Source organism: Rutidosis leptorrhynchoides, chromosome 11 (genome assembly GCF_046630445.1).
Source record: "Rutidosis leptorrhynchoides isolate AG116_Rl617_1_P2 chromosome 11, CSIRO_AGI_Rlap_v1, whole genome shotgun sequence".
NCBI classification, from domain to species: domain Eukaryota; kingdom Viridiplantae; phylum Streptophyta; class Magnoliopsida; order Asterales; family Asteraceae; genus Rutidosis; species Rutidosis leptorrhynchoides.
In genome coordinates, this window is record NC_092343.1 from 379,548,003 (window position 1) to 379,570,476 (window position 22,474).

At 32.7% G+C, this 22,474-nt stretch overlaps 2 protein-coding genes across 2 annotated transcripts; one reads left to right on the plus strand and one right to left on the minus strand.

Annotated features, from left to right (window-relative positions):
- The first annotated feature begins 24 nt into the window (after positions 1–24).
- On the plus strand, positions 25–1,895 carry LOC139877018 (UDP-glycosyltransferase 73E1-like). The gene has a single exon (XM_071864426.1). It carries the CDS (start codon positions 194–196, stop codon positions 1,706–1,708), a length of 1,515 nt encoding a protein of 504 aa, XP_071720527.1. The 5' UTR covers positions 25–193; the 3' UTR covers positions 1,709–1,895.
- A 13,858-nt stretch (positions 1,896–15,753) lies between these two features.
- LOC139876794 (probable pectinesterase 15) lies at positions 15,754–20,878 on the minus strand. Its single transcript, XM_071864166.1, has 5 exons — positions 20,511–20,878; positions 20,265–20,436; positions 19,415–19,621; positions 18,436–18,692; positions 15,754–16,014 (listed from the first exon to the last, which is right to left on the minus strand). The coding sequence occupies exons 1-5, from the start codon at positions 20,876–20,878 to the stop codon at positions 15,852–15,854; spliced, it is 1,167 nt and encodes a 388-aa protein (XP_071720267.1). The 3' UTR covers positions 15,754–15,851.
- Between the last annotated feature and the right edge of the window lie 1,596 nt (positions 20,879–22,474).

Sequence of the window (22,474 nt, forward strand, 5' to 3'; positions counted from 1 at the left end):
ATCCTCTTAAAAACTCATTAAAAAAGAAGAAACGTAGGAAGATGTGAATTTTAAGGTTAGCAATAGCATTACTATCCACGCTACATGGAAGCATATTATCCACATGCATGACATGCGGTGACTCATACAAAATTCATATCTATAAAACTGAACAACTGAGCATGTATAGCTCAAAAAAAGCGACCACAAAACTATGCCATCTTCAAAAACTACAATGACAACCCTTCATCATTTTGTCTTGTTTCCTCTAATGGCTCAAGGCCATATGATACCAATGATCGATATAGCCCGATTACTAGCCCAACGGGGTTCTAAAGTTACTATAATCACAACTCCTGTTAACGCCAACCGTTTCAAACCAGTAATTAGTCGAGCGATAGAAGATAAACTCAAGATTCAACTTCTTGAACTAAAACTTCCATTAAGTGAAGTTGGTTTGCCTGAGGGAAGTGAAAGTTTCGACTTAATTCCATCAGCTCCACTCTTTAAGAAACTATTTGCGGCTGCCGCAATGTTAAAAGAACCCGCGGAAAACTTGATTCAAGGGTTAGTTCCACCAGCAAGTTGTGCTATTTCGGATAATCTTTTTCCGTGGACACATGATATAGCGCGAAAATTTAACATCCCAAGACTTATTTTCCATGGACCCGGATGTTTCACATACTTATGTGTCCATATTAAGACGCATACTAATGTTTTAGAAGAAATCGTCTCCGAGTCGGAGTATTTTGTGTTACCTGGTGTTCCTGACCGAATTGAGCTTACGAAAGCGCAAGCTTCAAGTTGGGGAAAAAATGAAGAAAAGGAAAGAACAGAGTTTATAGAAACATTACGAGAAGCGGAAGAAGCATCAGATGGGATCGTGGTAAATAGTTTCGAGGAGTTGGAGCCTTTTTACGCTAAAGGGCTTGCAAAGGCCAAAGGTAAAAAAGTATGGTGTATTGGTCCTGTTTCATTATGCAATAAAAGTTTACAAGATTTAGCCGAGAGAGGAAACAAGGCGGCGATTAATGAAAATGAGTGTTTGAAATGGTTGGATTCGAGAGAAAAAGAGTCGGTTATGTTTGTTTGTTTGGGTAGCTTAGCTCGTGCTAGCACCGAACAAAATATTGAGCTTGGTTTGGGTCTAGAAGCATCAAACGTGTCGTTTATATGGTGTTTAAGGCATCCAACGGAGGAATTCGAGAAATGGTTAGCAGAAAGAAGATATGAAGAAATGGTGAAAGATAGAGGGATTATTGTTCGCGGTTGGGCCCCACAAGTTTTGATATTGTCACATCAAGCTGTTGGAGGTTTCTTAACGCATTGTGGATGGAACTCGACTCTGGAAGGAATATCTTGCGGAGTGCCTATGGTTACATGGCCACATTTTGCGGATCAATTTCTAAATGAAAGATTTATCGTAGATGTTTTGAAAATCGGATTGAAAGTTGGTATAGAAGTTCCTATCATCGTTGGCGATCAAGATAAGTTTGGAGCGTTAGTGAAACATGAAGACATCAAGATTGCAATTGAAGAACTAATGAGTAATGAAGAGGAAGGAGAAGCGAGAAGAAAACGAGCTGGAGAGCTTGGAGAAATGGCTAAAAGAGCGATGGAGGAAGGGGGCTCTTCTAATGTCAATATGAATGCGATGATTCAATATATTAGCAAGTTAATAGACACGAAATCTACAATTATGGAAGTTGATGTTGTGCAGGAAATGTAACATTTTTCAAATGAACCTATTGAATGATAAGGAATATCTTACAGGAATTGTATGATATGCAAGCAATCATTTTAGGTTTAGAAGGTACAACCAAATTAGATAGCTGCATAAGTTAACCCTTGTATCAATGATTAGTTATCCTATTTAGTATGATTATATGTACGTACTATAGAGTATTAGTGAACGAAAAGGGGAATGCAATCAACATTTAATATTTAACTAGTGTAAAGACCCGTGAAATCACGGGATTTTAAAGATTTTTTTTTTTTTAAAATACGTTATATAATCAACGTGCAGATAAAGTAACGAAATTCATCAAGTTATATGAGATAGAAAACAACAATGTTTAACCAAATTGTTGAAAGAACGACAATTAAAAAAAGAAATCCAAAAGCATAATCTTTAAATTACAAAAACATGAACAAACGAAATGAAAAGCATGTTAAACAAATAACACAATATTTAAAAACAAAACCTATAAAATATGTAAGAGATTTATTTGCAAATAATAGTTAGATTCAATAATCAACTTAAATAGCTTGAATTCAATACTAATTGTTACACATTTGTAGCATCTCCTTGTAAATTTAATCAAAGACTTTAAAATCTTTCTCACCAATAATATAGGCGAACAGATCTCGTATCTCATGATTGCATTTCATCGAACACCTTTCATACATTTTCATAATAAGTAATTACATTCTTTTGTGGCACCTGCTTTGATTAGATACAAAAGAATATGAGATTTGATGTTAGAAAAATACATGTAACAAAACAAAGTCAATGTGATAACTAAAACACCACCATAGTTTACGTCAAGCACCACATAAAGTAGTAAAAAGATGTATTGAAGTACAAAATAGTTCAATGAATATATTAATTAAATCAGGTAACTCACCGGCAAGGCAAACTATCCTTGCCTCTATACACCAGCACAATTAACATCAACCACCACATGAATGCTATTTTTGTCGATCGTTTTTCCGCCTAAATAATAACATTCATCACGAAGTGTCTTTTCTAAATGTTCATATTTTCGTGTGATCTTGATGCCTGAAAAAAAAAAATTCCAAAAAAAAAACGAAAAAAAAATATTTGCTTCTCTCCGCTTCCCCCCGATTGGTTACTTCCCCATTGATCCTGCCCATATATATATATATATATATATATATATATATATATATATATATATATATATATAAAGTATAACATAAAAGGGACTTGATTGAGAATTCAAAATTCGGAGTCTTTTAGCATAAAATGAAGAGAAAAAATTTCAAATGAAAGGTGTTTTAGAGAAATACCACCTACAGTAATTTACTCATTTCCAACCCTCCACCACGTAAGTATTTTATACTCCTACAAACACAAAAGTATCTCCATATGCAGTTAGACATTCAATCGGTTCTCTAGTTAATCAAGTTAATTAATTCAGATCCTACAGTTCTGGATATGACCAAACATAGTTATAGTATCTATAGCATATGGGTCTAAATTACTACATTATAAAGATAAATATGAATTATAATTGAAATTACTTGTATTATTTCTCATTGTGAAGAAAACAATCCATGCTCTTCCCAATCCAAATTGAAAAGCTCTTTCCTATCGGTTCCTTGATAAAACTACTCAAGCTGCACATAACCATGAACAGTGAAAAGTGAGTTTATTAGTTTCCATGGACCACTTTTAAGTTATTATATATGAGCCTTAAACGTGTGTATTATATTAGATAAATAATAACATCCATTTACCTTCATAGAGTTAAAAAAAAAAAAAAAACTTTGTTGATTACAATCTTGAAGTGGAAGTGAGATCAAGTTGTTGATCCACATAGCTGCAACCTACAACAATTTAAGCAACTAAGCTTTATTGTTGCCTAATGAAATAATTTAGGCAGTATTGCAGAAAAACTAATTGTTAAAAAACTGAATTAATCTTTTCATTCATCTAAACCTTTAGTGTTACCTAATCAAATACTTGTTGTTTGTCAAGACAGGAGGAACACAAGAGTCGAATGAAATAACAATAGAGTATTAACATTTAAAAAATTACACCTTCTTAGTACATCCACTGCTACGACCAATCGAAAGTCACTTGTTGAATGCATTTGCTGTAAAAGCAAGATGATAAAACTCCACTGGTATAAATTTGATAACTGAAAAAATCATGAAATAAGAAAACAATTATTCTGTATTTTTTTAGGAACGACTACTCTGTATCTTTTAGGTTTAGTAACAAATAAAAATAACACACAAAATCTACTTCTATACATAAAATTTATGAAACAATGAAAAACAAAACATGAAACACTAACCTTTCGGCAAGATCCTTGAAATGAAAAAAAAAAATAAATAAATAAAAAAACTGTCTCAAAACAAATCCAGAAAAATAGAGGATTAACATAACCTAGCCCTGTTATGCCATGCCCTCTTTCGTTTTGACCCATATTGACACCCATTCAACCTCCAAAAATGATAGAAATAACCTTAAACTTATACAAAAAAGGCACATCACTATTAAATGTCATTCTTAATAATTCAAATACAAAAGTCGAGAAAGATATCAAAGTTAATTGAAAACCCATGGGTTGCAATTTGCCAGGAAGAAATTAACCTGCTTATTCTTGCTCTTTCTATGTTATTCCCCTTTTATCAAATAATACAAATTTAAATCTAATACAATTAAATAAATTACTTACAATATTGCCACATATCTCATGCATAATATTGACCTTTCTTTATTGCTTCAGCAGCCTTCTTTGGCCATCTCCCAAACATCATCTTCAATGTTAATATTCTTTGCCCTCTCCCAAACATTGGAAGGTAATTTGCTTGAGTTTACATCATATAATACACAAAGTAGGCAAACACTTCAAGTTCATAAAAAAAACATATGTATGTTAGTGTCCCACTATTTTACAAACAAAGCTTTGTAAGATAAAGAAACCAATTATGAGCTAAAAATATAATTCACAAACGATATTAAAGACTATGATAAATGACTGCCCATTATACACAAAAAAACCTTCCAAATAAAGTTAGTTAAAAAATGGGTCGTGTTCATCCAAACACAATAACTTGAAATTCAATAGTTATAATTAGAATTACCATTATAAAAACAAAAAAAACTTTCACTTCAGAAATTTTCCTTGTATATATGCAGTTTCCAAGTTTATCCTCGAACTTCATTCTTCGAGCATCCACATGAGCATGTTTGCGATCATTCAGCAAACGATGGAGAAAAGAAAACAAAAGAAAGCAAAGCAGCGCAAACAAAAACATTAAATTAAGAAGAAAAAAATACAAAATCACGAAGGAATGGAAGAAACAACGAACCCATATCCACCTTTTTATCTCCGGCAGCTGGTTTTAAGTCTTCCTCCGCCTTCTTTTTCTCTTCCGATTTGCTGTATATTCTGAAAAAAACAACACTTATTACAACACCCATATTAGATGAAACATGTATCATAAAATACAAAGAGATCTGTAGAAAAATGTTGCAGCAACTCGGTTTTGTAGAAAAAGATTGAGATGTAATGAGAAAAAATTGAGATTAAAAAATGGAATCAAAGAGATCTGTAGAAGAAGAAAGATACTATAAATTTGAATTTGAATTGTTGTTTAATGGAATTGGAATTGAAAGATTTAGGGTTTTTTGTCATTTGTCAGGCACGCGTGGGACTTATACACGGCTCCGTATTTTTTTTATCACCCATAAATTACTTCCTTTTTTTGTTTAGTCTTTAAAACAACCCTTTATTGTATTTATTTTTTTAAGATTTTTTTTACTGAAAAAGTATTTGTTATTGGTTAATGTATTATTTTTTAAATTCAAAAACAAAATGATATATGACATCGTGTAGATGTCTTAGATATGTGACATGTGCCCCTCTTATTTTTTTAAGCTAAGGTTTTAATTAGAAAGTGATGTCATGTATGTGGCATTTTCATAGTATGTAGTAGATAACACTATGATTATAAGGCTGTATTAGGTTTACAGAAATACATAAAATTCAATGGAATTGTAACTATATACTATTGGTTAGTATATAAATGTACTCCCTTATCACATAAAAAGAATCCACATTACTATTTATATATTTTTTAAATTAAATGTCTCTTATTTAAAACAACACTAAAAAGTCACTGAAACTTCAATTCTATCTTTTTTATGTATGAAAATCATCAAAACATTTACTCATTATTTACTTTGTTAAGGAAGCTAATTATTAACCTTATACTACTAAAAGTGGTGGAAAATTATGTAGTTTTAGTTATATTTAATCGTACTTTTAGTTTGCGTTCACACTATAAACGGTCCCTCAACTTTGTCTATATTTTCACATCGGTCCCTCAAGTTTACACTTTTAAGAGTGAAAAGTGTAAATTACATAATTTACTTAAAATATAAAAAAACTAAATCCACCCGAATTTATAACGGGTCCTATCTTCTCGCTGGGTGCGAGTTAAATTTTTCAAAGACCACCGTTCAACTCGAAAAAATCTTACCAACCCAACGGGACTAATTATACGTGAAACGGACACTTCTCAAAAAAACGCTAAACACAACGACAACCCTTATCTTCCCGCTCGGCACGAGTTAAATTTTTTCGACGGCAGCGCCAGATTCGAAATAATCTTATGAACAAAACGAAACTAACCACGTTCGAAACACACTTTTTAAAAAACGCTAAACACAACGACAACCCGTATCTTCCTCCTCGACGCGAGTTAAATTTTTCCGACAGCACCGTTATACTCGAAATAATTTTATCAACAAAACGAAACTAACTACGTTCGAAACGGATACTTTTTAAAAAAACACTGAAGATGGCGACACCTACAACGGCGCTTAACACATGGCCCATTTTCCCCTCTGTAAATACACAACACTACATTAAATATGAATACGCAGGCCGAAAGCCCCCACCGCAATGCGCGGGCCGATCCGGACTAGTTAATGCTAATAACATATTAAATGAATGACAAAATAAACATTTTAACAGCGTATTTTAAATTGAACTTTTTATGTCACGACACTTTATATAACTATGTACACTTATGTGTCTATTTAGCCCACATTATATATCTCGTAGGGTTTTAGCCCTTTGTAACTTGTATATATCAACAATTAGAAGAATATGTATCATTGGAAAATAATCAATTTTATTACACATGGCCACATTCGTTTGATTCTCTTTTCCGGAATAACTCCGAAAATTTGAGTCTTTCCTTCTCACTTTTCTTCTTCATTCGGCTTTCCCTAGTCCGCCATCTTCTTTCCGAACTTTTTTCTCACGGGGTTCAAGTTTGCAATTTTTGTATCAACTAGTTAAATGACCCGTGAATTCACGGGTTTGATTAAATAACATTGTGATAGATAGTTATCTTAATATATAAATATTAATATTAAGGTGATAGTAATATTGCCCATTCATGATCATATTGCATAGAGTTAGCAATGTGGGTGATCTGGTAACTATAATGGGATGAATAACGGGTGAAAACATATGCATCCTATGCAAACTTACCAAATGACTTATTATAATAGAAATGATAATTAACTAATTCTATGTTCAACAGCCATGTCCATTCGATCAAACAAAAATACTGATGAAAAGGTGCATAATTCCTGTCTACTTCCTTTTGAGACAACTGGTAGAATTTGTCTAAACTTCAAAAACCACAACTTTGCCTGCAACAAAACTTAAATAAAAAACTAAGATATACATATCTTAGTTTGTTCATTTTTTCTTCTCTTACAAACCACAACTTTATCTCGAACAAAACTTATATGAAAAACTAAGATATGTATATCTTAGTTTGTTCATCTTTTCTTCTCTTAGAAAAAAACAGTACAAATGCCTATCAATCACAATTTCAAAACCAATTACTCGTAATTAGTAAAAAATAAAAAATAAAATGAACTATTCAGGAAAATACCGGCTTTTTTTTAAATTAAAAATAACTTCACACCTATTGAGCTGCAGGATAAAGATGATTGGACGCACACACCTAATCAACTTAACGACATATAAAATCTTAGTGCGGTGCCGTTTAGCAAAATAGAAATCAAGAGAAATGAGTAAAAAGAAGAAATAGGTTATTATGAAAAATAATACGGAATAACTGAGTAAACAAACTATGCAAAAGACTTACCCGCACATACCTTCATTTATCTATATCAGACTTTAAAAACAAACTAAACCATGACCAACTATCTTGATCAATTTGCAGCAGCTTCATCATCAAACTACACCCAAAATGTAGTTATATAAACACCCATTTAGAATGATGATACAAAACACTGAGGCTAATGAATGGTTAGTTAGAATCAAAGTTTAGGTAACAACAAAAGGCATTTATATAATCGCACGTTGTTATTAATACAATTATAATACGTGTTACCATTTTTATTTATAACAGTCCTATCAAAAACCGCTCAATACAAAAATAGATTAACAACACTTACCAAAGGCAACTCATGATTAGTTCGAATGTGTACATTCCTGTTCAAGTCCCATGTCATAACAATGACACACTGAATCCGACCTATATAGAATTTGTAACACTCGATGCTATAAGTTTTGGTATTATATGATGCCATCAATAACATATAACATATTCAAAAATAAGAACATATACTACCTGGTGTCTTATTCACGACCCTACTATGATATCTTCAATTAGCTCCCCAAAAGATATTGACATAGCTTCTTAGGTTACCATGTCTTCTCGGCAACAATTTCATTGTAAGCTAAAATTAATAAGCAAATGAACTAAGTATATTAAAATCAAAAGGATTACCTATATAAATAAATAAGGATTACCTGGGAAAGTGCACGTAACACCCACGATCAGCGTGCAAACGTGATTTTATCAAACATTCATTCACTCAATGTCCTAATTTATTTTCACCATCCATGTGCAATGTCTTTCATATGTGCCAATTCCACATCGACTTTCATGCTTGCAAAATCTGCACAAGAGATCAACTTTCAAATTCTTTTTGAAACATCATGGGTGGAAAATGTTCTTGATCATTATCCCCTGGAACATGTTCTTGATCATTATCTGCAAAATTTATTAATTAATGTCTGGCTGTTTGAAAATATAATCTCGATTAACCCCAAGAAATGTAAACAAAAATGTAAATCATATTACCCTTTACGAAAATTAACTAAGACCGCAAGTCTTGAATATAATATGGAATTATATATATAATGGGACAATTATGTGAACATGATAATATGAACATAATAACATGATTCTGCTCATAGTCAATTTCATTAATCTATTATTCTTTGTCGATTAAAGACTTTAATTCAAACATGAAGATAAATATTTAACATATTTTTCCAGTGTTTTCATCAAAATATTTCAAGATTTGGGTACTTTGTCACTTGTTACTCCAAGACCATCTTTCCCATTACTTCAACAATTAATCGCAAATAGGACTTTTTCTCTAAACTCGTGAAGTCAAACGAACGAATAAACAAATCTAACATATTAATCACAAATTCAGTAATTCATTATGAATATAAACTATAGAACACTTGTTATCACCGACATTTCATCAAATGATTGATATGCATTGCATACAAATAATTACCTTATCAAAAGGTTGTAACAGATAAATAACCATCCAGTATATTCGCTGATAATCTTAGCAGCGTCAATCGACAAAGTTCTAGGAAAAAAGCCACAATAATTAGGCTAACGCTTACAATACCAACACATAAATATAATGTAAACTAAAATTTTAATCAAAATAAACACTTACCAGATTAAGGTTGATTACAACACTAACGTTTCTAGTGACTACATTCTCTCCTTTTACTTCACATAATTAAACACAAAGTAAGCTCATCATATATAAAAAGAAAGAGTCCAACACCATAAACATAATCTCAAATGTATGAATGTGGCTCGAATAGTGCATCATGTACTCTCAGCACCCTTTTGGACCCAAAACACATTTTAGTATTAACCCCAAAGTAAAAACACCATGTTCCTTGAAACCTACTTCACTATTAGAGAAATAATAGGATAGGATATTTTTTGAAATAAAATGATGAAAACTTATTCAAGTAAACCTATGTTAAGAAAATATGTTTTTCCCCAGCTAATACCAATTAATTTCAACAAAACCATGGACAAAACTACATACGCTCAGCTATATAAATATTTATGTATATGGATAGGTGACATATGGAGTATTAACTTACCTGGGTTTTAACAACACAAATCAGTTTAAATCTAAAACCTAATAGGGACGCAATCTCCGTGACGCATCCATTCAGAATCATAGATACAGTCATTGTTGCCTGATCTGAAACAAATTAAAGGCAAAAATGAGGAATAAAGAATACATCTTTAAATTAAATTGAAAAACTTACCTGCAACACCATCAAAAATTGGAAATGTATAATATCTCGCATGCTAAAGCACCAGTACTCATTCATCAGTCGTTATCATCTGCAAATCTGAAACCCTAAATTTTACAAAATTAATTCATAACAAAAGCAAATTTTTACCTGTTAATTCGTAACAAAATTGAAAGGGATTTATTTGGAATTGACCCATTTGGTAGACAAATGGGTTCTTTAGGGTTTTTGGAGGTCTCACGACCAGATCCATACACACTGTAGAACTTATAATTATAACCTTAAATTTAAGTTCATCCTCACACACCTATTTTAACCTTTTACTCTTTTAATAATAATCAATTAGTGTGTGAGAATCAAAAAAGTATGTGTGAGAATCATCCCCTTAAATTTATGTCTCTATTATTGTATTGCAAGTATTATTGTAAGTAAGGAAATAATAGTTAATTAAGTGTGTATGAATTAATATTGAGTGTGTGAGTAACATCTCTTTTTTTTATCTAGAAAAGAAAGCTGAGGGAAGGAAGAATGCATATTATTTATGGATACGTTTTGTGTTTTCTTTGTTTATTTTTTTTAAAATGTAATTAATTAGTGTTAATGATATCATCAAAATGTCTCACATTTTTTCTATTTATTTTTTGATTTTCTTTTAAACTTGAAAAAAGGTTAATTATGATGTCATCATTTTAGGATTTTAATAGAATCTATAGAAGATTTGCAAAGCATACATTGCAATTGAGACCCATTCTCTCAAGTTTGGGTTAAATGGGTCGAGCTATCGGGTCAGTTGGGTCTTGAAAAAAATTAATACTGACAATGTAAACTTAAACATAAAAAAAGGTCCAATGAGTTTTTCTTCAACCTATTGAGTCTTATACGAAATACAAAAGAACGGGTCAAACGGAGATCAAATCCTAAGTTCAACAAATAGAGAACAAGTCTAATGGGTCTTGTGAATGGATCAAATGGGTCGAGTAAAACAAGATTCATTCGTCAATATTTTGTAAAAGCATTAATGGTTATACCAATTATTATTTATATTAATATTTTCTTATATATATAATAACTATTAGTAATATCTAAAATAATATAATAAATGTAAAAAATCAAGTGTAAAAGTATATGACATGTTTCCCATTTGACCCGTTACCCGTTTCGACCTGTTACCCAAACCGACACAACCTGACCCGTTTGGACCCGTTTAAATTTTTCCTCGTTTGACCCATGACCCATTTCAACCTAAAACCATTTTGACCCGTTACCCAAACCGACCCAACTTGACCCGTTTTCCAGGTATATTTGCAAGACACGTTTAATACTCTTGCATTAAATATAGTGGAGTTTTCCACCCTTACATTTTTTTATAGTGCAAGCTAGATAGCGATTGCATTAGACATTTCAACAAGATAAGGATACTCGGGGAAGTGGTCATGTGTAATTAATATTATAATAAAAAAAATTTAGAACAGCAATATCGGCATCGAATCCTCTCATTTGCCACCCACGCAAATATTTACGATAATTCGGGGACTTAAGTTGTAAATTCAAATAACTTCCATATGTATTTCTAACAAGCAAAGATCCATTAGTAGTGCGTCGCAACTTTGTTTCGAACTAGAAAAAATCCGACCGCGCGTTGCTGCGGTTGTATTCGACGCGCAGTCCAATTTGGATATACGATGTCCGTTTCGCGTATAGTTAGTCGTGTTGTATATGTATATATATGTATGTAATATAACCCGAAATATTTATTTTTTTTAACGATGTCCGTTTCGCGTATAGTTAGTCGCGTTGTGTTCGTAAAATTATTTCGAGTTGAACGGTGGTCTCGGAAAAATTTAACTCGCACCGAGCGTGAATATAGGGCCCGTTATTTAGTGTTTTTTTAACGATGTCCGTTTTGCATATAGTTAGTCCCGTTGGGTTCGTGAGATTTTTTCGAGTTGAACGGTGGCCTCGGAAAAATTTAACTCGCACGGAGCGAGAAGATAGGACCCGTTATAAATTCGGGTGGAGTAAGGTTTTTTTATTTTAATTAAATTATAAATTTACGTTTTTTACCCCTGAAAAATGTAAAGTTGAGGGGTTGTTGTGTAATATGTGCTAAAGTTGGAGGACTATTTGTAGTGTGAACGCAAACTCAAAACGACTGCTCGTTAAAACTGAAACGACCAAATTTGGGAGGAGGTTTAGTATATAAGTAAAGTATAATATAATAAAACGACTGCTCGTTAAAACTGAAACGACCAAATTTGGGAGGAGATTTAGTATATAAGTATAATATAATAATATAATTTTTTGCGTCTAGTTTGTAAAATTATTTCGATTTTTTTTAAACGACGAATTTGCATCATTGAATCATTTATTTCAACGACCCTCATCATTTGCATCCACACACGCTAGAAGGAAACTCCTATCCGGGTTGTTTGGCAACTAATCGCAAAAAACTGGAGAGAAAACCTTTCGCCCCGGGAATTGAACTCAGGTTGCTTGGCAACTAATCGTGGGTCCCTCCACACTGAGGCATGATACCATTGAAGCAAACATTCGTTGGTAAAACCTAACTCGTCGTGAACAGAAAGATAAACCTATTCAAAAAAATTTGTGGGTTTGGTTTGATGGGTTATTTATTAAATATAGAAGTTACATTTTATATTCTTAAAGTTACCTTTTATACCAGTGAATAGTTACACTCAATACTCAAATATGAGGGGGTAAAATGTGAATTTAAAAGTTGATGTCGTTTTGGACTCTTTCTTAACTAAACTATCAATTTTTTTGTGGCTTTTAGTATATAAGTAAGTAAATTCCTTTTATTCAAAACCTTGCATTCACAACCGCCATTGATATTATATATATATATATATATATATATATATATATATATATATATATATATATATATATATAGTAACGTATTACTCACTTATGTCATATTTAGCGTGTATTTAATAAAACTGGAAGATTTAACACTGAATAATTTAGAGTCTAAGTTATTCAAAAGCTCTAAACCAATATCATTTTGAAACGCCCTTAACACATAATTTTTTTTTTAAGATTTACTGAATGACATTGAACCCCGTTATATTGCACAGCGCGCCACAATTCTGCATGGCGCGCAGTTTAACTAAAACAGACACCTGAAAAATAATTTAAATATTGGTCCCAAAATACGTTGTACTGCAAAAGCGCCCAAAAAACTGCGCGACGCGAAGGATGTCATCGATCATGTAGTTTCAAAAATTCGCTTTAACCCCCACAATGTGTCCCATATAAACAGTGTCTCCAATGTTTTAGGGCAAAAACAACGGCGGCCAATTCTAAGTCATGACTAGGGTAATTTCGGTCATGGTCTTTAAACTGTCGTGAAGCGTAAGCTATAACCCTATCTCTCTGCATCAAAACATAACCCAGACCAGCATGTGACGCATTACAATAAACCACAAATTTTTCTCATCCCTCTGGTAATGCCAACACTGGTGCTTGACAAAATAATTGTTTAATAGTCTGAAAAACCTTATCATATTCATAAGTCCATCGAAATGCTACATTTTTCTGGTCAATTTATTCAACACACCTGCTATCTTCGAGAAATCTTTAATAAACCGGCGGTAATAACCTGCTAAATCCAGAAAACTTTTGATTTCTGTCGGAGTTTTCGGTGAGTTCCAGTTCATTACTGCCTCTATCTTAGACTGATCCAATTTAATACTCTGTTCACAAATCACATGATCCTGAAACTGCACTTCCCACAATCAGAATTCACACTTAAAGAATTTTGTGTGCAACTGATCTTAGTTGAAGGACAAGATATTCAAAAACTACCTTTTAAACTCGTCTATACAAATTACAATTTGAAATTATAGAAGTTGACATATATAATAGTGGTAGCATCTTTATAATCTTTTAATTCAATCAAATGTCAAGAAGTTGTAACGTTTTCCTTGTTTCTAACTCTTTCTTGGCCACCCCAAGATTCGAATATGAGACCTCTTGCAAGGATCAGAGGTGTCTTCGAGCATAGGCAATATAAACAACTGCTTAGGGCCCAAAATTTTGAAGGGATCAAAATTTTGAATTTGTAAATATTTTTCTCAATATATTTAATTAAATCAAATAAAAATTTGTCAATTAAAATTAAAATACCTTGTTTTAAAAGTTAAATACAATGCAAGTAAATAAATAGATAAATTGTAGTACTATTTTGTTATGCGTAGTAAAAAAATTCAACGTATATGTGGGTTCATTTTTATTTTCGTCTAAGGTCTTTAAATTGTTGAGACGGCCCTGACAAGGATATTAGAGGCCCAACCACTATGCAACCTTGAGATGGTTAGCATATTACGTTCAAAGACTCTTACATTAATCTTTTTCCGTAATCGATTGTAATAAGCAAATATTTAGATTAATACATTTATTTATTTATTCTACAACATGAACTCGCTCAGTTACTTTCATTCTGTTTTTATTGAACCAAAAATAGCAATGTAACATGAACAACAGAAGGATCACCATTCACCAGATAATTGCTTCTAACCAGAGGCGGAGACAGGGAGATGTATGTGGATGCTTTGCATCCTCCAACTTTTCAAATAAGCGAATTATAGTGTGTTTAAAAATCGTTTATTATTTGCTAATATCCACAAATAATAACCATAAACATCCCTTAAATATCTCATAGTTACGATGTATATATGAAAATTTTATGTTGATATTTAATTTTTGTAAAATGCATCCCCTATACGTGAATTCTGACTTCGCTTCTGCTTCTAACGAAAAACATGCTAGATTTTCACTAAAATAAATAGCATACAAGAATGTGTTAAGTACAAATATTATAAGGTTGTATTCCATTTGGTTTGCAGAATTCCATAAAATTTGATAGAATTGGAATCTTAACTAGGTGTGGAGCTCTCGCTTCGCGCCGGAAGTTTCGTTTTGAATACGATTTTAAAAAAGGTCTTGATCTATTTTGTAAAAAAAAATAAAAAATTCGATATCTAACATTGAAGGGTTATTCTTTTTGTGAAAGTTGCTTCTTTTAGCGTTCTTTTTTTTTTTAAGTTAGTTGATCTATTTTGTAAAAAAGAATGTTTTTCGACATCTTTTGGTAGCATCGAAGGGTTGTTCTTTTTATGAAAGTTGCCTCTTTTATCGTTGAGGAAGTAAAGAAGGGAAAAAAAAGTTAGTTGATTTTTTTGTAAAAAAGAATTTTTTGCGACATCTTTTGGTAACATTGAAGGGTTTGTTCTTTTACGAAAGTTGTTTCTTTTATCGTTGGAAACAAAAAAAAAAGTGAAATGATGAAAATACTCCTGGTTACTATTGGTGAATAGTACTATAGTGTTTTTGTCTATTAGATATATAGATAATTCCATTCCAAAAGAGTTTTTGGTTCAAATTTGAGCAGAGGCGACTCTACATTGTAGGCTATGGGGTCCATTGACCCCACTAAGTTTTAATTTCTTTTTATAATTTACTAATAAAATTTTATAGGACACCACTAAATTTACAGATATGACCCCGTATATTTTTAAAATCAATGGTTTTTTTAAAGTAAACAGTGATATTTTAGGGAAAAAAATTAACAAAGTATCATTCAAATTATATAGGACCCCATTGGTTTTTGATTCTAGATTCGCCACTGAATTTGAGTTGCATGAGCATTTCATGTTCTTTGAAATTTTAATTTCCTTTATAAAATACCAATTCAATTAAAAATATTCCCCAAACCAAACGCACCCTAAGTTTCTAAATGATGCTAATGTCGCGAAAAAGCCAATCATTTCCATCAATGAACGAGATATCCATGTATTGAGTTGCTTCTTCCACACTTAGTTGTCGTCCATACGATACCCTATACGTGGTATTTGCTCCAGGACCCGAGCACCCATATTCTCCAAAAAAAATTGTCCTGAAAATACACACAAATATTAAGTGATGTTAAAATACGAATGCCTACATTCGATAAATTTACAGTTCTCATTATTTTAGTATCACGTGGTTTTTGTAAATAGTATGTGTGTTACAATACTTCATGTGATTTACACGAAATTATATCAACCGTTCTTATCTATTGAAAATTACAACATTCCTTCTAAATTTCATTAAATTACACCTATTGTCCTTAACTATTAAAAATTGCGCTATTATGACTTACCTAAAAGTATAAGTCTATGGTCTCTCTTCCAAGTGTCTCTGATTTTCATTAAATTACACCAACCGTGCTTAACTTTTAGAAGTTACACATTTCTAGCTTACCTAAAAGTATGTCTATGGTACCTCTTATCAGGGGGCGATTTTATTAAGGGACTTGGGGCGGGGACTTGGGGCACCCGCCCCAGTCGATTTTAAAATCTTAGTGAAATTTTTTTGAATTTTTCGACTTTTTTCAGTGGATTTTTTTTTTGCCCGATAACCTATGTATTTTGTTCCAAAACTTTCAAATTTTGTCCAAAATTTTCCAAATTTTGCCCCAAAACCTTCTAATTTTGCCCACAAATCTTAAATTTTGCTTAAAAACCTTCATTTTTGCCCCAAAACCTCCATTTTTTTGCCAAAAAAAAAATTGCTACGGTTTTAAAAAAAAAATTCGCCCCCGGTGAAAAAAATCATGATTCCGCCACCGCCTCTTATTAATGTACCATGTGAATAAGTCGGAAACCATCAAACATTCACTTTTATATAGTGTAATTTTTGAAATTGAAGTACCATTAGTGTAGTTTCATTTTAAACCACATGAACACGTAATTTTCAAAAAATAAGAATAGTTGATATATAATTTCATGTAAAAACGTGGACTATCGATATAATTCACTCTTAGACCACTCCCAACTATAACATACTTTTTTAAAAAGACCGAATTTTATATCAGCGCCACATTAACATATATTTGTAAAAACTAAAAAAGACTAAATTCTACTAACAATAACATACTTCTTAAAAAAGAACCAACCCACTCATTATATAATTCATTTAAATAAGTTCTGAAATAATGTGTATATATATATATGAAAATGGAAACTAGAATCTTTTGGTGCAGGGACCCACCAATTGCTATTTGATTGAGAGTAGTGAGAGTACCCTGAAATATTATGAATTAAATACGGAAATTCGACCCACTATCTTTCGTTCTTCTATTTCTCAAAAAAGACAGTCATAACAGTGCTCCCAACGGTGACAGGATGTCTTCCAGGACTAACTAACCATTCAGCGCCACATCAGCACTTCTATCCCCAGGGGCGGTTTTATTTAGGGGCAAGCGGGGGCAGCCGCACCCAGTGGATTTGCAATTTTCAGTGTAAAAATTTTGGATTTTTCGACTTTGCGCCCGGTGGATTTTTTTCTTTTGCTCCAAAACCTACATATTTTGCCCCAAAACCTTCCGATTTTGCCTAAAAATCTCCAAATTTTACCCCAAAACCTTCAAAATTTGCCCACTAACCTTCAAATTTTGCCCCAAAACCCTCCATAATTTGCCTAAAACCCTCCATTTTTGCCCCAAAACCTCCATATTTTGCACACAAAAATTGCTACGGTTTAAATTTTTTTTTGCCCCCAGTGAAAAAAATCCTGGTACCGCCACTGTCTATCCCACTTCCTTCCCAGGACTAAATACTCCCAACAATGACACTCCTTCCTCACAATATTGGAACCCACATTTAATTATTTTAACTAAATTAAAAATACTTTAAATATTATTTATTACTGATATTAAATATAATCATATTTATTAAGTAAATTATCAATTATTAAATTAAATTACATCACATTTGAAACTTAAAAATTAATTTGTTTAATATTTTGATTTTAATATTTAAAAGATAAAATAAAATATGAGAATAGTACTCTGTAAATAAATATTAGCCACAAAATTTGTAGGACCCACCATTAAAATAATAAAAATTAAAAATATCAAACATCTTCATCTTCACTTCTTCCTCGTGCAACTTTCTTCCACAACTTTTCATCTCTATCTTTCTTCAATTTCTTCCATTTATGAAACTCAAATATAAAACAAATAAATTAAAAAAAGAAAAAGAAGGCGGGCGTCCACGAATATGCTCAGAATAGACGAACAGCGAGACGGAGCACCTGGGCAAGATACTGGGCGGGACTTGGGCGGAGGTGGTGCCATCAGCGCCCAGGCTGGGCGGAGCTGGGCGGCTCTCCTGGACGCACCATTGGAACCGCTCTAATAATGCTCAAAAATGACTTAAAATGACATGTTGGTACCTGTGGTGTCTTTAAATTAAAAGAAAAAGACTGAACAATGACGGTAGCGTTGGTTGTGGTCTTAAATAAATAAATAGATAAGGATGTAAGTAAGCGTAACTGATCTTTAGAGGAGTCTCTCCAATCGTTCCAGCCTTCAGAAGAAACAACTTCAGACATGTAAGTTTTTACGAAAACTACGGTTGCGTACGCACCCCAAGATCTCCCGAGCCACACGTTACCGGATCCTCCAATAGTACAACACACGAACGAAAACCCGGTTTTCTCGTTCACCGAGTTCCTTCCATGTGCTGTTATTGCTCCGGTAACCCCACCACCACTTGACACGTCACTCGCTATTGAGTTCAATGTACAATCCTGAAAAAAAAAAGGGTGCTTAAAATTAATACTGTACATCTTTCTAAGACCACATGTTACACCGATTTAGAGTCAAATTTGGCGTTTTTTTAGAGGAGAGAGAATATTTTGATTGTGATATGATTGTGTCAAATTTTAAAGTTGTCATATCAGTGAATGTCAAATTTGGGTGACAAATTTATGTAAATAGATTCCGGGTAATATGGTAAAATATGAATAGAAATTGAGTGGAAAATCATAAATAAATATAGTGTTAATGGGGTGTCAAATTTGATTGGGTGTCAAATTTGAGTAAAAAAGTTGAGTAATGTGGTAAAATATGATTATCAATTGGTCCGAAAAAATTAAATATATATAGTGGAAATGGGGTGTCAAAATTTGATTGGGTGTCAAAAACTGACTCCCCTTTATTCCCTTTATTGTCAAATTTCACGTTGCGTAACAGTGGTTAGGGGTGCCCATAAAACGCTAGTGACGTGTGGTCTAAAGGTGTCAATTTTGACCCGATTAGTCATGAAAAAAAAGGTACTTAAAATGGATACATCAAACTAAAGTAGCTACGTTTGAAAATTATAAAACTTGTAAAAAAAAATAGTGTTTTGGTGCTGTAAATCATTTGACCCATTTCAACAGGTAACCCAACCCAACCCAACCTGCCCATCTTGACACACCTCTACTTAGGTTTTTTTTTCTAAATACGTTGTAGTAAGGTAATAATGTACCTCATAGAGTGATCTACCGTTTCCGAATATAAAATCTATTGATCCTTCAATGAAACATTCTTTGAAATAATGTCTTCCTTTATCATCATGAAGAGTGTCTTGAGCTCCATAGAACCCACAACCGTAAAAGGCGGCTTGGTCACCTGCAATTCTTAGTGCCAATGCTTGTGCTCCCACTTCACCTTGATTAGGGATAGGAGCTGTGTTCTTTGAAATTTAAGAACAAATCCAAATCAAATTATAAATAAAAAAAAGGTAAAATGTAATCTATAATGCTAATTGTATGTAGTTTGATTTCTGTTTAGGGTTACCATCCTTAATATCAACTATAAACACCTTCATATTTATTTGGAAAAAAAAAATATAAAAAAAAATACTCCTATTATGTGATTTATAAAGGAGATACTAATTAACAAGTTTGCATATTATAATGTGGGACATGAAATTTTAAAATTTATATGAGAAAAAACAAAGCTTCTTATCTGAAACCAAGGTTGTAAAAGTCACTAGTCGGTCGGCACCTTGTACTAACTAGTTGGATGTTGACCAACTTTGACTTTTACTGTATTAGACCCTACTTTGACCGATTTTGACCAAATAAATCCGACCTTTGACCAAATGAATTGAACTTTTAGCAACTTTGATTAGGAAAATCTTGCAAGTCAGAGACTAGTCGGGACTAGTCAGGCTACTTCAAAATTCAGACCAGTTGAGGACTATTCGGCCTAGTCGGGGGACTTTTACAACCATGTCTAAAACCCGAACCAAATCAAAGTTTGTACCTTTTTAAAAGATAAAATAAAGAAAAAAAATGTTAATGCAATTCCAAACCTATGATATATTGATATACCTTGAAGGTGATGTTGTAAGCAAAGAAATTCAAAGCGAAAATGGAAACTGTAGCGCTATAAATGGTTCCTCCGGTTGAATTTGCAGTATCATTCCAACTGATCTCTGTATTAAGATAACCTTGTCCTTGAATTATCAAATTCGTCTTATTCTGGTTTACCGAAACTTTCTCCCTACCATAATTAACCATAATTTAGTTACATGCATTCATAAAACTCATATAAATTGCATGAACAAAAAAGATTACTTGTATGTTCCTGAATCAAGTATGATAAGAGTTGAACTACGGCTAGATTCAGGGACCGCATCGACTGCCTGTTGTAAACTAGTAAAGTTCCCACAACCATTTTGATCAACGGTTAAAACAAGTGACACCCCGTATTGTGATATTAGCCGCGAGTTCCACTTTTTTGGATCGCAAGTGAACTTATTCGGACCCGTATTTAAAATTTGGATTATGAAAGTGATAAACTCATAAAGCCCACTTTGATCAACAAATGCAGGTACAGAAACAGTAGATGTTGTTGAGTTGTTGATGTAAAAAGATAATATAATAGAAAAAAGAGCAATGGTGACAACAGAAAGCCAAAATAAAATGGTTTTTTTGGTGTTCATGTTTTTGGATCAAAGAGTTGGATTAAGATTTGTAATGGGTTGTATTCTTATATATACTTGGTGGAAACATACACTATTTAAAATATTTTTTACATGACTATGTAAAGTGCTTTTTGAGGACATATATTTCTTAGCACTCAAGCACTTGTTTCATCAATCATCTTCCTTGCTTTCTTGGTATGCTTAAAATCGTGTGTGTGCGTGCGCTCTGGCGTGCGTGCATGTGTGTGTGCGCGTGCATGTGTCTATTCAAAGAGAGCTAATATAGGAAGAGAACTCGAAGAATCTTTCTTCGCTAATTGTGAGTGTGTCGTGTGAAGACTATTTAGCCTTCTCACAAACGACTCTCAACCTCCCCAATGCTCTTTCGTTCCCGTTAAATCCATATTCGATTTACTTTTAAATTCGCTAACACAATTCTCATTGCTCTCCCCCTTACCACAACCGTTTTCTTCATTCTGATTTCTTTATAAGTCACCCTATTTTTAACACGTTACACTACAAGAAAATGATGAATTAGAGACGACACTTTTAGGGACGACATCCAGTCGTCCCCAAAAGAAAGGAAAACGACAAAAAATGTCCCAGCTTTTTCTGAAACGTTTGACCAGTTTTGTTGGGACGACATTTAGGGACGACATGTCGTCCCCAAAGAAATTACCTTTTTTATTTATTTTATTTCGTCAAAACTGGCTCCAAAAAGTGAAAAAATTTCCGCCAAAACTTTTAGGGACGACATGTCGTCCCTAATAGTCGTCCCAAGGAAAAAATTATTATTTAATTGTTTTTTGGAGCAGAAATATTTTAGCTCCAAAAGTGAGAAATTTTTGCGCCATTTCTTTGGGGACGACATGTCGTCCCGAAAACTTTTAGGGACGACAATTTGGTCAGATTTTCTCTTATTTAAGCACATAATTATCTCAAACATTACTCACACTTTTAACACACTAAAAACACATCGAAAATGTTGACCCTTGCACCGATGATCGTCTCATTGGAAGTGTATTACAGAAGTGAATTCCGTAATGAAATTAGAGTTTACGATTATGCCCGTAGTTCTCAGTCTATATTCAGAGAAATTGACGTTCGCCACGCAAGTTTAGAGGACCTGTTTTGCTTTTTGAAAGAAATGGTTCCGTTCGAACACACGAACGTGTTGTATTACGAAGATGACTATGTTCCGGAATTGTCCGCTACATATCTCCGTAGCGAAGAGCAGTAGAACGGTATAAAAGAGACACTGAACTGGCGTTCCAATCGCATTTCTCTTTATTTAGTTTTCGAAGATTAAGAAATGTATTTTAATTTCCGTCAACTAAACTGTTAAGTTTAGTTAAGTTTGGTATTATTAGTATCGTTTTTATGTTGTATCGTTTGTGTTATTGTCATTTTCTAGTTTTCAAGTATTGATTGTATCGTTTTATAAGATATGTTGAATGAAATTGTCATTTTTTTCAGTTTACTATAGTTAACATCGGACAAACGACAAACATTCAATCGAATATTATACAAATATTGTGAATTAAAACACTCCAAATGACAAACATTAAATAAAGGTCATACAATGTTACTGAATTAAACACACACTTCAACGGA